Source organism: Telmatherina bonti (genome assembly GCF_933228915.1).
Source record: "Telmatherina bonti genome assembly, chromosome: 14".
NCBI classification, from domain to species: Eukaryota; Metazoa; Chordata; class Actinopteri; order Atheriniformes; family Telmatherinidae; genus Telmatherina; species Telmatherina bonti.
The window spans coordinates 8,191,192-8,208,423 of NC_136612.1; the positions used below are offsets into that span (position 1 = coordinate 8,191,192).

The 17,232-nt window shown below is 42.7% G+C and overlaps 1 protein-coding gene across 1 annotated transcript in view; it reads left to right on the forward strand.

Annotated features, from left to right (window-relative positions):
* Positions 1-16,643: 16,643 nt before the first annotated feature.
* igf2bp1 (insulin-like growth factor 2 mRNA binding protein 1) overlaps positions 16,644-17,232 on the forward strand; it is a gene marked incomplete at both ends in the record, with an annotated part of 46,271 nt that continues 45,682 nt past the window's right edge. Inside the window, one exon of the mRNA XM_079253344.1 lies at positions 16,644-16,818. Coding sequence (XP_079109470.1) covers positions 16,644-16,818 — 175 coding nt within the window. The remainder of the gene's footprint in view (positions 16,819-17,232) is intronic.

Sequence of the window (17,232 nt, forward strand, 5' to 3'; positions counted from 1 at the left end):
CCTGACCCCCCTCTGCTCCACCCTGACCCCCCTTTAGTCCACCTTGACCCCCCTCTGCTCCACCCTGACACCCCCCCCGCTCCACCCTGACCCCCCTCTGCTCCACTCTGACCCCCCTCTGCTCCACCCTGACCCCCCTGACCCCCCTCTGCTCCACTCTGACCCCCCTCTGCTCCACCCTGACCCCCTGGCTCCACCTTGACCCCCCCCCGCTCCACCCTGACCCCCCTCTGCTCCACCCTGACCCCCCTCTGCTCCACTCTGACCCCCCTCTGCTCCACCCTGACCCCCCTCTGCTCCACCCTGACCCCCCTCTGCTCCACCCTGACCCCCCTCTGCTCCACTCTGACCCCCCTCTGCTCCACCCTGACCCCCCTCTGCTCCACCCTGACCCCCCTCTGCTCCACCCTGACCCCCCTCTGCTCCACTCTGACCCCCCTCTGCTCCACCCTGACCCCCCTCTGCTCCACCCTGACCCCCCTCTGCTCCACCCTGACCCCCCTGACCCCCCTCTGCTCCACTCTGACCCCCCTCTGCTCCACCCTGACCCCCCTCTGCTCCACCCTGACCCCCCTCTGCTCCACTCTGACCCCCCGGCTCCACCATGCCTGCAGAGCTGCTTTTCTGAGTGAAAAGTAACGACTTCCCGGCTGCACGACGGTTTGATGATGGATGAAGGTGGAGTTTTCCCGACTGACCTGCAGTTCAGAGTATTTTGTAAATCGGTCGATCAGACGAATAACTGTTGATCGATCCAGTTTGTAGTTAGGTTCTCTAACGTGGTTTCATGGACATACCTTTAACTCTTCTGTCTTTTCTCTTTTTAAAGTTATTTCTATTTTTATTCATGACATGTTTTCATCGTTGCTTTCTCTCTCCTTGTAAAGTGTCTTTGAGTATTTAGAGAAGTGCTATACAAATAAAAATGTTTTATTATCACCAGCATTTCTCCACTTCTTATAACATCTGAGCGCTCCCAGCATGCCAGGCGGCCTTTACTGGGAGACAGAATGGTGTTGGGAGGGTTCCAGACAGTGGTAATCTTTTCTTTATGAATTCAGAGAAGATGTTTTGTCATCATGTCATGATTTCATGTCAGGCTGTAAATGTGAATGCTGGAAGAAACTGGGATGTTCAGAAGTCTGCAAGCAACAAATCGGATCCAACACTGCATCACGTGTGCTATGAAAACTTACCTCTGTAAATAAAACCAGAATTCTGTGATTTAAAAAACTCATTTCATTCCCAGTAGAAGATAGAATGTCAGATATTGAAACTAAAACATCTTTTCATGGAAAGTATCAATGAATCCAGAGAATCAGAAGGAGCCTCTGTATGCTAGGACCAGGCTGGATGCTGCTGATCTTCTGCTTTAAACCAGACATGATTCTTTACTGGAAACCAGTGCATGGACTCAGGAAGCTTCCAGAAACCAGCCTGAAATCCACACATGCAGGTCAAAGCTCCATCATATGTGAAGAGGATCCAGAAACACACCGTCTTCTCTGGACTCATTTAACATGGACGGCGTGTCCTGCAGACTAAAGAGAGGGAAGCAGCTTCTTATCAGTGGACTGGTTCTGACTGGTTCTGTTCACAAATGCCAGTAAATGTTTTTATCGTCAGACCGGAGCTTCCACCTCTACCAGGCTGAGTTGAGCTGTATCCGCTCCATCTACTGATGATCCAGAAGCTTCACTGGTGACTCTGGGCTCCTGTGGAGTCCACTGGGCTGGTCTGGTTGTTTACTGGCTGTACTGGTGTGGTTTATTTAGATGTTGTTAAAAGCTGAGCTTCCCCAGCAGGTGGAGCTGTTGTTGTGTGCTTCTGAAGGACAGGTGAGTGTTGCAGTCAGGAGGGAGGTATGAACAGACCTGCTGGGTGACTGCAACAGGCACTCTGGGTTTTTCTTTCTTTCTGAACCCACAGCGCAGCGCCTTTTTTTTCTATTAAAAGTCAAATGAAGGTTTGGACATCCAGCTGGTACCATTTCACACCCCCAGAACCCATCACAGGACCAGAGTTTTAATCAAATTATGGCTGATATTTAAAAACAGACTTTCTCTTTTTTTCTCACAAAATTAAAAAAACTAAAACACTGATTTAAAAAATTATCATGCGATATTTATCCTGTTTATTAAGTTTATTGTCAATACATTCAGGTTTGTGAACTGTATTGTTTCTTCATGGAAGATTAATAATCACTGAAAAGCCTCTGAGGGAAAACATAACTTTTGTTTTTATTATTTATTTCTGGTATTTTTGTTTTCCTTTAGCTGCAGGACGTCTGAACACGGGTCTGAAATGTGTCCTGGACGTCTAATCATTGAGCTGGTTTGTGAAGCTGATGCAGAAAACATCTGCTAAAAGTTGGAACAGGAGCTAAATAAAGGCTGGGAAAGTAACTGGTGCACATCAGGAACAACTGGAGGAGCGTTTTACAACTAATCAGGAACACATCAGTAACAGACTGGGAATAAAGGAGCATTTCAGAGAGGCAGAGTCTCTTAGATGGCAAGATGGACAGAACTTCACCAGTCTGAGACAAACTAAAAATTCAGTGAAATGCTCCTTTGAAGATCCACCATCTATTATCTACTGATTTAAAGATTGAGAAGGAATCTCTGTATGTTTGGGGCAAGGCTGAAGATGTAAACTGGATGCTGGTAAATCTGAGGTTCTCAGGGTGCACTGCTTTAAAACTAGACATGATTTTCTGCTGGACATCCTGCTGCTCCAATCTGAATATAAAAGAGGAAGACTCCTTCAGGAGAACCAAGCTCCAGCCTGTGACTTATTATATCTTCATTACATACAAGAACAAATAAAAATAAAAATGATTGTGTAGCTGTGTCAGTCACTTGACCCAGTAAGGTTTTCAAATGACCCGGTTCTGATGGGTCCAGTCTAAGTTCTGGAGAAATATTTATTCATTAATAAAAAAAAAAAATTCATATTAAATTCCAGATGTTTAAAAACATGAATGATAGAAATATAAATGTTTATTATTACTGAGAAATAAACAGGTGGATCAGGTCCAGTCTACATAATCCAGTTCTCACAGTGAACAACGTGCACGCCACGAGAACGCGCTCTCTGTGATGGAAATCAGTGTCGGGTCCGCGCGACTTTGTCCGACTGATTACCTGTAGCCAGGCGTTCACCTGCGTGCGCCTCCCGTGTGAATCACGGTGAATTAATTTCTGGGTGGAGGTGGGCGTGGCTTTGGTTTCGGACGGGTTGCGGTTCTGGACAAAAAATCGTTTTATTGTTCGATGGAAAGACTTATTTTTTCTTTCTCTTGCAGGCGTTTCCGGGCCTCGCAGGCCCGTTTCTGGGTTCTGACAGACTCAGATGCTCCGTTAACCGGCACAGCGACTAAAACCGGGTCTGGAAGGGATGGAGGTGACGGGTGGCGCAGTGTGGAGCCGCGCAGACAACGGAAATCCGCAGAAACTGCGCTCCTTCGGCCAAACAGCCGGAAGCGTCTTCATGCACACACGTTTCTGTGGGATCAAGTAAAAACACAAACCCATGAAATATAAAACTATGTGGTTTTGATCTGTTTCTGCATGAAAATGCATCTTTAAGTCAAATTAATCCGGATTTTATCCGCAGGTTGAAATTTGTTGAGGAAAATAAATGAAAACGGAAAAAACAGAATCTCATTTCTGTAAACAGATAAAATAAAAACCAACTAATTACATGTTTATTTATGCTTCCAGTTTATCCGTTCCAGCCCGAGAGGCCTCACCGGAGCCGCAACGGAAGGCCGCGGCCTCAGCCCGGAGCCGAGGCCCGACTGCAGCAGTTCGCGTCGGCCGCTCGGTGGCGGTGGTGGTCCGGGCAGGAGGGAACCGGGGCCCGGATCGTTTTCAAAAACACACGCTGCTGTTGTTTGTTGTCTCAATAAACAAATAAAAGTTACGTTTTAAGAATTAAAGTATAAATTGTAAATTAATTAAATAAGCGAACATATTTTAGGTGAACCCACAAGAAATGAGTTCCTGTTTGTTTCTGCACATTTCCGCTTTCTTTTCCTCTCTATCCAATCTGTTCGCAGAACATCTCCAGATATTTCTTTTTTTTGTGCTTAAATTTCCACAAAAACGCACATTTGAAGTCGTAAAATGCCGCCTTGTTGTGCAGGAATTAGACGGGTCCTTTTATCCGTTCATCTCTGGATGTTTGTGAAGCTCGTGTAGAAGCTGTTCCCTCCCCCTCTCCTCTTTCTTCTTGTTCTCCTCCCCTCTCTTCTCCTCTCCTCCCCCTCTCTCTTTCCCTCTGCCTCGCTCCATTTTGTGTTGGAACACAAAGCAGTGAGGTCCGTCTTCTTCCTGCCGTTCGCCTCATGAGGGAACTGGACTAAAATTTGACCGAGTTCCGTGTCGGTGAGTCCGATTCGCTCCTGGTTCATCAGACTCTTTTAGACTGGATCCAGATCCCAATCAGCTGGGAATGAAAAAATGCAGTTTGACTGGAATGCGACGGAATCCTCAGCTTAAAACTTCCAGCTTCATCCTGCGAACAGTTTGGCTCCATTTAGGTTGAAACGATCAAATCACACATTAAATTTTCCTGATTTCATATAGTTTCCTTTATTTTCTGTTTTCTTTCTGAATCCGTTTATTCGTTAAAGGCGGGTTTCTGGGTTTCTTCCATGTGGAAAAGTCCACAAGTTGTTGTTTTAGAAACAACTGAATCAGTAAATTTCTATAATCTGATTTTTTTGGGGGTGGAAAATTATTCACATTTTCATAAAACATGACATTTCCCAATGAAAGCCAGAGATTATTTATCTTCAACCAAATTTGACTTCATACAGGCTAAATATTTCACATAACTGATGACAGAAACTGATCAAACTGAATGGATTAAATGATAAATGTTATCAAAACCGTCTCTGACAGGACAGATATCTGCTACATTCATCTGATTTTCTCCCTCAGGTCTGCTTTAAACTCTTGCTGTATTTCCTTTATCTCAAATAGTTTTTATACATCACTGATAAACAACAATAAATCCACTAAAAAAAACCCTCTCTTTTTCTTTATTTAACTCTACATCCCTCACCTCCTGTTTCCATTATGTCCAAACACCTGAAATAAACGTTCACTAAACGTTTCACTGACACTGAAAAGATAAAAGTTTACCAATAAAAACTTCCCTGATCAAATAAACTGATAAAGAAACTTCCATAGGAATTATTTAACACATTTTCTTCTGTTATTCATTCAGATTTTTTCTCTTTTAGAAAATATCTTTGTTTTTTATGGAAATGTTTGGCCATTGTTCAGCCTGGTGGAAATTTGATGGAAAAAATCCTCAGAAAAATTATATGAATTACGTTAATCTGCAGGAGTGAAGAGATTCTGCAGGAAATAAGTTTATTAGAAAAAGTAGAAAAGCGACTCAGAGTCAGTTTAATTTCACATAAATCTTCAGCTGATCTGCAGTTTGGTAAATAAAATGTTTCAGTGATTAGAAAATAAATTAGCCTGAGCATCCTTACTAAATATGACACCAACAGTATGTGCATGTCAATAATTTATCTGATCATTTTATTTACTTATTTAAACATATTTACTTATTTAAACATCAAAACCATTCTTATTATTACTGCCTAAAGAAATAAATGCAACAAACATTTTACAGCTTTTTTCCTCAGTTTGAACTAAAGTAAAATCTCATGTTAAACATGTGAAACGTAGAAAAAGATGCTCTGTGAATATTTACGTTTCCTCCAAAAAGCTGGTTGTTTTTTCTGAGCGATGGTTTATTTAGCAGAAATCCAGATTATTTGTAAATCCACTTTATTTTCCAAACCATGAATACATCATGTTTTCAAGCCAAACTCCTGGAAGCTGAAAGTTTTCCTGGTTTCCGTCTTGAGTGTTGCCTTCTGCTGGTAATTCCTTCTCAGTTTGTCTCCTTGGAAAACATGCAGATGAAGAAAACGGATAAAAACAAATGGAATATTAGTGGATTAATCTACATCCTACAGGAGATTCAACCTTAGTTAATGATGAAAACATCAGAAAAGCAGAAATTTTACATTTCTGTTCATGGGAAAATCAGTTTACATGAAAACAAGCGAAGATGATGAAATTAACTACAATATTTTTGATCAAATTATGAAAACATGTTTAAACAGTTTTATTCTGCAGGATTTTAGACATTCTGCAGATGTAAAAGGAAATTTATTCTTCTCTGACTTTGAGTTTCTCAGTGATTAAATAATTATTTTAAAGTAAATTAATTTCTGAGGGGGGAGGCCGAGTTTTCCCACCTTGGTTCAACAACAACAAACTGCTCATGTAGCAGAAAACTGGTTGAAAAGCAGGAAAAACTGATGGAGATGTTCTTCTTCTGTCTCCTCTTTTCCACCAGTTGATGTTTTCTTTAAAACCTTAAAACTTTAATTCTGATCAGGTTGAAAAATGACAGAAATAATCAGCTCATAAACTGTGATAAAACTGGAAAAGATGTTTATTTTTGTTAGTCAAAGTTTAGAGCTTATTGCACAAAACCAGACTGAAAGTGTGTTTTAGGTCAAACATTAATGTTAAGATATGATTTAGTGGAAGCTGATCATTAATCTGATGTTAGAGAGAAATAAATAATTCTTTACTAAAAATTCTCCAGACACGTCTGAAACTGGGAATCCGTACGGAAGTCGTCGGATGCAAGAACACAAAGACAAACCTGATTACTCTGCTTTAACGCTGCCTGGTTGGGAGGGTTTTCTGATGAACAGGTGGAAGAAGTTTACAGATGAAACATCAGAAAAAAATTATGAGAAAAATTAATTTGTTAAAAGATTTCCTTCATTTCGTGTTTATGAGCCACAAACGGTTAAAATAAATTTAAAGCTTCAGCTGTTTTAATGGAATCTGAAACATGACGCGTTACCAGCTGCACAGGCATGAATCTGAGTTGTTATAATAAAGTAATGACACTCACATGCATCTTTCTGTGGTTTTTAGGGGTTTTTCTTTTCTAAATCCTGATTTTAAGACAAAAAGTTTAAAATTTCATTTATCTCTGACTTGTTGTGTAAAACATAAATTTAATGAGCCGATGATTCGTTTAGAAACCCTTTTATATTCATATCAGATTTAGGTCACATGGTACATCTGATCCATCGTTTTTACACACATGCCTTTAAATAATGAGCCGAGAACACACACGACCCGTTTACGGGTTCAAACAGCAGGAGGGAGGAAGGTGGAACGTCTGAAAAGCAGACTAGATCAGAACCGGTCTAATGCCGGTTCTAAGCACTGGACAGACATGATGAAAACCCGTGCTCCGTTGTCTTCAGACATGATTAGAAATGTAGAAAAAGTCCAGAAGCTTCACAGTGAGAGCAGAAAGCTTCTGGTTCTGAACCAGGTCTTTCTGACATGACCTGGTTCTGCTGGACCATCAGCAGGTCGGTTCTTGGTTCATCTCTGCAGGACATCATGGACCGTTCCCACCTGGACTGGTGAAATGAAATAAATAACAATAATCAGAAATTATGAATACTTTTAATAAAACTGCTCTTTTTTCTCTTCCAGACATAAAGTTCCTTCTCCAACGGGAACTTTGGGATGTGATGTAATCCTGGAGATCTTCGGAGGAGCTGCAAACCTTCGCTGATCCTTCACCAACACTGAACCAGTTTCAAAAACCATTTTCTTTTTCTGCAGCAGGAATTTAAATGGACAGATGAGTGTTTGCATGAAAGTTCCACATTCAGGAATATTTATTTTCTCTTCCTGAAATATATTTTTCCTTAATCTACAACCCAAATTTCCAAACAGCCGTGACTCTGTAAAACATGAACAAAAGCAGAATGAAATGATTTATAATATATGAAAAGGTCGTTTCTGATTCCCAGTGGAAGATAAAAAACAGACATTTTATCGTTTGATGGAAAATATGAGCCGATTGTGAATCTGATGCAGCAAAACGTCGGAACAGGAGCAACAAAAAAAGGCCGGAAAAGTAATTAATTTAAATTAAAAACAACTTTAGGAGCATTTGACATTTAATTAGGCTGCTTGTAAACAGGTCAGTAACATGGCCGGGTAGAAAAGGAGCACTTTAGAGAGGCAGAGTCTCTCAGATGGAAAGACCAATCTGAGACAAACTGGATCTAAATATTCTGACTTTGTAGGTCCACCATCTACAGTGTAGAATTAGAAGGAATCTCTGTAGGCTGGGACAAGGCTGGATGCTGGTGATCTTCTGCATTAAAAGCGGACATGACTCTGTTGGAAATCGCTGCACGGACTAGAAAGACTTCCAGAAATCACTGAACACATTTCACCCCCAAATAGAGCTTTAACTTCACGCGTGGATGATATGTGAAGAGGATCCAGAAAAACCGCCAACTTCTCTGGACCGAAGCTCATTTAAAATGTCCTGAGATGTTTCACAGTCAGATGTTCCATCAGATGATAAAATATATGTCTCATCATCAGATATGTTTTTATATTCTACTAGGAATAAAATGCGGCCTGATGAGGTTGGTAAATAACTGAATTCTAATTTTTTTATTTACATTTTAAACAGATTTCTGTTTGGAGTTGAGTTTATATAAATTTCTATAAAAAATTCTTGGTTATTTTAGGAAGCAGCTGATTACTGTCAGCTGTCTTACAACAGAAACTCACGTTCTCGTTCTGCAGAACTTCATCTGTTTATATGTAAACGTCAGACGTTCCCGGTTCTTTCATTCTGATCAGTTTAAATTCTGGATCCATCGAGACAGGAAGAGAACGTCTGACCTGATCATTAGAAACGATCCGTCTGGGAACACCCATGTCCACAGCAGGTCAGTAAACACTTCTAAACACGGAGGAGAACCCAAGAAGAACTCATGAGGGGGTAAACAGGAACACAGGAAACAGGAAGTGGACTACAGATGGAGAACATATTAAAATATTACAAGAACAGAACACCACACTAGAACCAACAGCAGAACACAGCACTAACACATAGGAGTGGAAACTGGGAAAAGGAAACTACACAAGGAGAACACAGGAGGAGAGAACACAAACACAAGTGACCTAGAACAGTACAGGAGAACTCATAAGGGAGCACAGGAACACAAAACAGGTAGAACAAATAACAGATGATAAATCAGGATATCTTCCACCAAACACAGGAGCAGAACGTGGGAAAAAAGGGAGAACAACTCCTAAAGGAACATGAAATGGAAGTAGAACGCAAACAGAATACAGGTGGAGAACGTAAAATAACAGGAACAAAACACAGGTGGAGAACATAGACTAATGAACGGAATACAGGTGGTGAACGTAGAATTACAGGAATAGAACAGAGGCGAAAAACAGAATTACAGAAGCACAAAACAGGTGGAGAACGTAGAATAACCAGAACAGAATACAGATAGAGAACATAGAATAAAGAATACAGGTGGAGAAGACGGAGCAGTGCAGGAACAAAATACAGTTGGACAACACATAATGTCAAAACTTATATGGAGAACAGAAAAACATGGGAACAGAAAACAGATGCAGAACATAGAACATGGGTATTAACTTTGGTCCTACAAGGTCCGCAATCAGCAGGTTTTTCCATGTATTCCTGCTTCAATAGACTTGAATCAAATGAAATGGATCCAGCAGCCTGTCAGGTTCTGCACAAAGAATCAGTCATTTGAGTCAGCTGTGTTGGAGCAGGAAACATGGAAAACATGCTGAACTGTAGACCTGGTAGACCAATCTGAGTACCCCGATATAGAATAACAGATACAGAACACAGGTAGAGAACATGGAATAACAGATACAGAACACAGGTAGAGAACATGGAATAACAGGAACAGAACACAGGTGGAGAACGTGGAATAACTGGAACACAACACAGGTGGAGAACATGGAATAACAGGAACACAACACAAGTGAAGAACATGGAATAACTGGAACAGAGCACAGTTGGAGAACATGGAATAACTGGAACACAACACAGTTGGAGAACATGGAATAACTGGAACACAACACAGGTGGAGAACGTGGAATAACTGGAACACAACACAGGTGGAGAACATGGAATAACAGGAACACAACACAAGTGAAGAACATGGAATAACTGGAACAGAACACAGTTGGAGAACATGGAATAACTGGAACACAACACAGTTGGAGAACATGGAATAACTGGAACACAACACAGGTGGAGAACGTAGAATAACAGGAACACAACACAGGTGAAGAACATGGAATAACAGGAACACAACACAAGTGAAGAACATGGAATAACTGGAACAGAACACAGTTGGAGAACATGGAATAACTGGAACACAACACAGTTGGAGAACATGGAATAACTGGAACACAACACAGGTGGAGAACGTAGAATAACAGGAACACAACACAGGTGAAGAACATGGAATAACTGGAACACAACACAAGTGAAGAACATTGAATAACTGGAACAGAACACAGTTGGAGAACATGGAATAACTGGAACACAACACAGGTGAAGAACATAGAATAACAGGAACACAACACAGGTGGAGAACGTAGAATAACAGGAACACAACACAGGTGAAGAACATGGAATAACTGGAACACAACACAAGTGAAGAACATTGAATAACTGGAACAGAACACAGTTGGAGAACATGGAATAACTGGAACAGAACACAGTTGGAGAACATGGAATAACTGGAACACAACACAGGTGGAGAACATGGAATAACAGGAACAGAACACAGGTGGAGAACATAGACTAATTAACGGAATACAGGTGGAGAACATGGAATAACAGAAACAAAACACAGGTGGAGAACATAGACTAATGAACAGAATACAGGTGGAGAACATGGAATAACAGGAACAGAACACAGGTGGAGAACATGGAATAACAGAAACACAACACTGGTGAAGAACATGGAATAACAGGAACACAACACAGGTGGAGAACATGGAATAACAGGAACAGAACACAGTTGGAGAACATGGAATAACTGGAACATAACACAGGTGGAGAACATGGAATAACAGGAACAGAACAAAGGTGGAGAACATGGAATAACAGGAACAGAACAAAGGTGGAGAACATGGAATAACAGAAACAGAACACAGGTGGAGAACATGGAATAACTGGAAGACAACACAGGTGGAGAATGTAGAATAACAGGAACACAACACAGGTGGAGAATGTAGAATAACAGGAACACAACACAGGTGGAGAACATGGAATAACTGGAACACAACACAGGTGGAGAACATGGAATAACAGGAACAGAACAAAGGTGGAGAACATGGAATAACAGAAACAGAACACAGGTGGAGAACATGGAATAACTGGAAGACAACACAGGTGGAGAATGTAGAATAACAAGAACACAACACAGGTGGAGAACATGGAATAACAGGAACACAACACAGGTGGAGAACACGGAATAACTGGACCAGAAGTGAAAATATGTGTAGAACATGGGGAACACAGCAGACAGAGGACTTGAAAACATGAACTAGATGAAGTAATTGTCTTGGTTCTACATCTCCCTGTTCCAGCCAGTTACTCCTCCACCCACCGGCCCCTCCCCCAACAGAAACGCTGCTGACTGGTCATGTGACCACACTTTGTAGGAGGTGTTTTTACCACAAAAGAAGAATGTCATTAGGCCCGAGCACCTTGGCGGTGCGAAGGCCTATTGTAATTGCAGCGTTTCTTATTATTATTTTTATTCGGACACTTCGCGTGCTTTTTTGGAGGCCTGAACGTGCTCGAAAACTCACCAAATTTTGCGTACCCCCCCAAGGGAATGCGAAAAATTTGATATTTTGAGGTGCTCGTGACCGTTCGGGCGAAGCTGAATGAGAGCGCCACCTTTTTTAGGTGCCCCTCCACTGCATGTCATTAATCTTTATGAAAATTCATACACAAGATCTACATGCTAGGGCGAACAAAAAATCCTCTTAATGTCATGGTGAAATGTCGACAGGAAGGCGGCCATTTTAGGTCAAAGTCAATATTTTGGCGTTTTAGCACCTCGCATTTTAACGAACTCGTCCTAGAGCTTTTATCCCACTGAGCCACAAATTGCTCAGGATGTTCAGGAGGCATGTGTGATTAAATGTTGTGTTATTTTTTTAATTAGGAGACTTAGTTTACGAGGGGCGGGGCCTCAAAGTTTGATGTCTCGCCATGAAAAATTAAACGGATATAACTCCCACATAACGCAACATTTCTGCACCAAATTTGCTAGATATGATGGCAGTCCCCTCCTACAGAGTTCTATATGTCAATATTTTGATTATGAAATAGCCACGCCCCCTGGAGGTCAAAAGTGTTGTTTTTTGCTCACACACCCATAACTCTGGCTTGGTGGACACCACATGGCCCATATTCACTCAGGCATCACAAAATATGTTGGTGAAGAGATCTGGTAAAGGACGTTGCTCTACGCTGCAAGGCGTGCCCGTGACGCCATGGCGAAGTTCCATGCGGCGGCGTGACATCATAAATCACTATAAAATTGTCAATTTTTATCTGATCACCCTAAAACTTATAGGGATTAATAAGGGATCAGTCCTGAACAGATTAATGTGACCATTGCTGGTGTAGACCTAAGCCCCGCCCACCTATAACAGGAAGTGGTTTTTTCCACGTTTGAGGGTCATGCTTCTAAGCAAATGGTCCCAAACACTTGAGACTCCTCCAAAACATGTCAAACCCTTTCATGATGCCACAATAAAAACCTCAAGTCGCTACGCTAAACGGGACATGGCGAATGGCGGCCCAACGCCATGAAACAGGAAGTACCTGTGACCAAGCCATGGAACCTTGGACCGCCACCAAACTTGCCATGACTGATGACAGTAAGGTCCTGAACTAAGCCCCATTGAAACATTATGGAATAAATGGAGCATGTCTCCATAGCGCCCCCTACAAAATTTCAATCAATCAGCCCCGCCCACTACATGGACCGACATGGATAAAATTCAGCACAGTTGGAGAACCTTCCAGTCCCTTCAAAAAAGTCTCTTGGACATATGGGCTAAATCCAACAGGAAGTCGGCCATTTTGAAAAAGGTGCCATTTTTGGGGTCATTTCTTTGCCATGCATTTTAAACAACTCCTCCTAGGGATATTGTCCAACTGACACCCAACTTGCACAGGATGCTCAGGAGGCATGTGTGATTTAAAGTTGTGTTATTTCTTCTAATAGAAGATTTAGTTTAGGAGCGGCGGGCCCTCAAAGTTTAATGTCTCATTAACAAAGACTTAATGATAAAACTCCCACATAAAACAACATATCAGCACAGGAATCACCACATTTGATGCCAGTCCCATGATGAACAAAATATACAATGCAATAATACGACTATGTATTAGCCCTACCCCTTGGCAACAACAAGTGTCTGATATCATGAACCAGGAAGTACCTGTAACAAAGCCATGAAACCTTTGATCTTCACCATACTTGCCATGAGTCATGACAGTTATCTCCTTAATAGAGTAAAATTACAACATAGTGGAAAAGATAGTAAATGGATCCATAGCGCCCCCTACAATATTTTAATCATTTTGCCCCTCCCACTACATTGACTGACATGGATAAAATTCAGCACACTTGTAGATGCTTCCAGTACCTTCAAAAAAGTCTCTTGGACATATGGGCTAAATCAAACAGGAAGTCGGCCATTTTGAAAAAGGTGCCATTTTTGGGGTCATTTCTGTCATTTTCTTTGCCATGCATTTTGAGGAACTTCTCCAAAGAATTTTGTCTAACTTTAACCCAAATGAGTCAGGATGCTCAAGAGGCATGTGTGATTAAAAGTTGTGCTATTTCTTTTAATAGGGGATATCGTTTAGGAGAGGCGGGGCAGCAAAGCAGATGTGATGCAATGAAAAGGAAAACTGACATAACTCCCACAAAAAACAACCAACCTGCACCAAATTTGCTACAGATGATGCCAGTCATATCCTTCACATTTCTGTATGTCAATAATTAGAATATAAATTAGCCCCGCCCCTTGGTGACAGGAAGTGACCCTTCATAAGGCCTAAATGGCCTGAAGTGCAGTCTGGCTGCACTTTAGGTTGAGAGAGGCATGGGAAGGATGTTGCCAGGGGAGGCGGTGGCATTATGCCGAGCGGCGCCATGGTGCGAGGGCCTATATCACCGCTTGCGGTTTTAATTTTGTCTTGTGATTCCAGTCAAACTTTCCAGTTCAATTTTTAATTTATTCCAGTAAATAAATATTCATGTCCTGCATTTAAAACAAATCATCAGTTAAAATGCATCACATCATTTGACTCAGTGTTATAATTTAATCACATTTTATTCCTTATTTCTGTCCTGGTAATAACTGGGAAAGGCTCTGGTTTTCCGCCACCCTGAACTGGACTAAATGGTTTGGAAAATAAAGGAGTGAACTTCCTGAATGTGATGTAATAAATTTGTTTTTCCCAGCAGATTGTTCTGAAGTTTTATTTACATATTAAACAAATAAAATGTTAACAAGCGTCATCATCCTCTTCCTCGTGTGTGTGTGTGTGTGTGTCATTTTAATCTGAATTATCTGAGTTTCTTCAGACGCTGTTCTGTTACTGTTCACACTGTTGGTATAAATTTACCAAAACTTTGATAAAATATTCCAAGTCTCGCATGAAAACAAAGGAAAGTCAACAGGTAGCTTTCGCAGGAGGAAGAGGAGTAAAGATGAAGGTTTAACTATCCTCAAACATTATAAAGTTGTAGAACTGACTGTAATCTGGACCAAACTCCAGTCAGAAAGTCACACACGTCTTCCATGTCCATTAATATGCAGCCGCTGCCTTTACTGACCCTGAATACCATGACCTTTGACCTCTGTGTGTGTGTGAGTGTTTCAGAAAAAGAAAATGGGGGTGGGAGAACAACTAATCTCAGGCAACACCGTTTTACAATGAGCAGAAAAAAAAAAGTTTCCGCTCTGACAAGATGGGAATTTATAAAACATCCTTCAGATTTTATTCCTGCACTTGATCCATTTAATCCAGTAAATTATTAATTTAATCATCAAATTTAATATTTTTGGCAACAAAAACAACTGAAGTTAGGCTTCTGTGTGGACAGAATACATCTAAGTGGCACGAGCCGTCCGTGAAGAGCGCACGAGGCCTCATCTCAGCCTCTGCTCGGTTTTGGATCCATTTTGTGCGCACAGGAGCCATTTTGTAAGTGCGCCGGCGCAGAGGAGCAGTGCGGAGCGCCACGTCTCTTCAGGCTGTCAGGAACTCTTCTTAAAGTAATAAAAAGCAGCTCCGTGGAGCCCACCTCGGTCCAGTAGAACTGTACTAAGAACCAGAACGTGGTGCAGGCCTGTCCGTCCCTCCCTCCATCATGAGAGGTTGTGAAGTTTTGCGCCCACCTACTAAACGTGAAACGGCTCCAGGGTTTCCTCGCCCTGGTCTAATCCAGACCGCGAGTCCTCCAACATGTGACACCGCCTGTTGGAAGTCGTTTCCCACACAGCAGACCGGCAGCTGTTGCGGCAGGTCTGTGTTGGCGCAGTTAGGCCGTCATGTCTGATGAAATGTTTGAAAGCTGCGCGTCCAACACCTCCAACTCTGATCTGGACCTGAGGTTCTGGTCCGGGTGTTTGTCCGACCGTAAGTGGAGCAAATCTCCAGACTAGAGCACATGGCGCAAAGGTGGAGGCAGCACGCGGCGCTCTGGAAGCTTAAAACGGGAACAATCAGGCCGCCTGGGCTCCCAGTTGGATGTTGTGTTCGGATTGGGTGTACTGGGTTGTAGAATAACACCAGATGGGCACAGGGAGGTCGGCGGGTCTGGACTTGGGCCTACATGCTCCACTGGTGTCTGAATATAGCCTAATCTGCGCAAGCACGAGCAGAAGCGCATTAAGCGCATGTGTTAGCCGGGTTGCATAAAGACTGTGGCGCGCAACAGAACATCCAGAACCAGAAACGGAACCAGGAACCTCTGGTTTGTGTCCACATGCGCACGCGCTCATCTGGCACATACATCGTATGTAAGCCATACCCCTCCCCTTCCGCATCTCTAACCTACTCCAAACAGAGCACGTGGTTTCCCCAGGAAAAAAAACTGAATCGGAGTCGGTGGAGGGGCGGCGTCACCCTTCCTCCCCCTCCTCCCCCTCCGCCGACAGCAGGCTGAAACAGGGACGGATACAAAACTGGAGAGAGAGAGAGAGAGAGAGAGAGAGAGAGAGAGAGGAAACACTTCTCCTGGTCTCACACCGCCATCGCTCCCAGTCCTCCACCGCAGACCCATCACCAGTGAACCCAGTTGCCACCACCTCCTCCACGGCGCGGTACAGAGCTGCTGATCGGACCGCCGGGACCGGCTGCGAGTCCACGGATCTGTTTGTGCTTCATGCTCCGCCACTTCTGTCGCGTTTTCTTCTGACTTCGCTTCAGAAATTTTGCTTTTTCATTTTTATTTTTTTGCATTTATTTTTCCCCCCTTAAAGATATTTTAAAATATCTCCAGTTTCACGCGATTTCCACTCTGCGTGCGTGGAAAGTGACGGGATCTCTCTGCGTGGGGATTAAAAAAAACTTTATTTTTTCTGGTTTGAGTTTTTTTATTTTAATTTTCTGGCTTTCTCCTTCATTTTTTATTTTGTGGACTGCGATAAAGAATTTCCACCATGCACAAGCTCTACATCGGGAATCTAGGTGACAGCGTGACCGCCGAGGACTTGGAGAAAACCTTTGACGACCATAAGATCCCGTACACCGGACAGTTTCTCATGAAAAACGGCTACGCTTTCGTGGATTGTCCCGACGACCACTGGGCCATGAAAGCTATCGAGACGTTTTCTGGTGAGTCCACATGGACCCCTCGTCTCCTTCTCACCCCCCCTTGTTAATGTCATTCATTGTAGGCAATGTGTGGAGGCTGGATGCCGGTGTGTTGAACCCGGCTGCATGCTCCCCTTCAGCGGCGCGCCCCCCTTCCACGCTCCGTCCACCTCCCTGCTACTGGATAAAAACGCATTTACGCTTTTATTTTATTGATAGTAGTGATTGAATCGTGATGTGAGTAGTATGTGTGTGTGTGTGTGTGTGTGTGTGTGTGTGTGCGCGCGCGCGTGGGGGGGACTACACGCCCAAGGGAGTCAATTCAACTTTTGCAGGGGGATGAACAGGAGAGTGTGAACGCAGAGTTGTAAGCTGCTGGGAGCCAGAGGACGTAAAGATCTGCAGCTCAGCGTGCAGTCTGAGCACGAGGACATA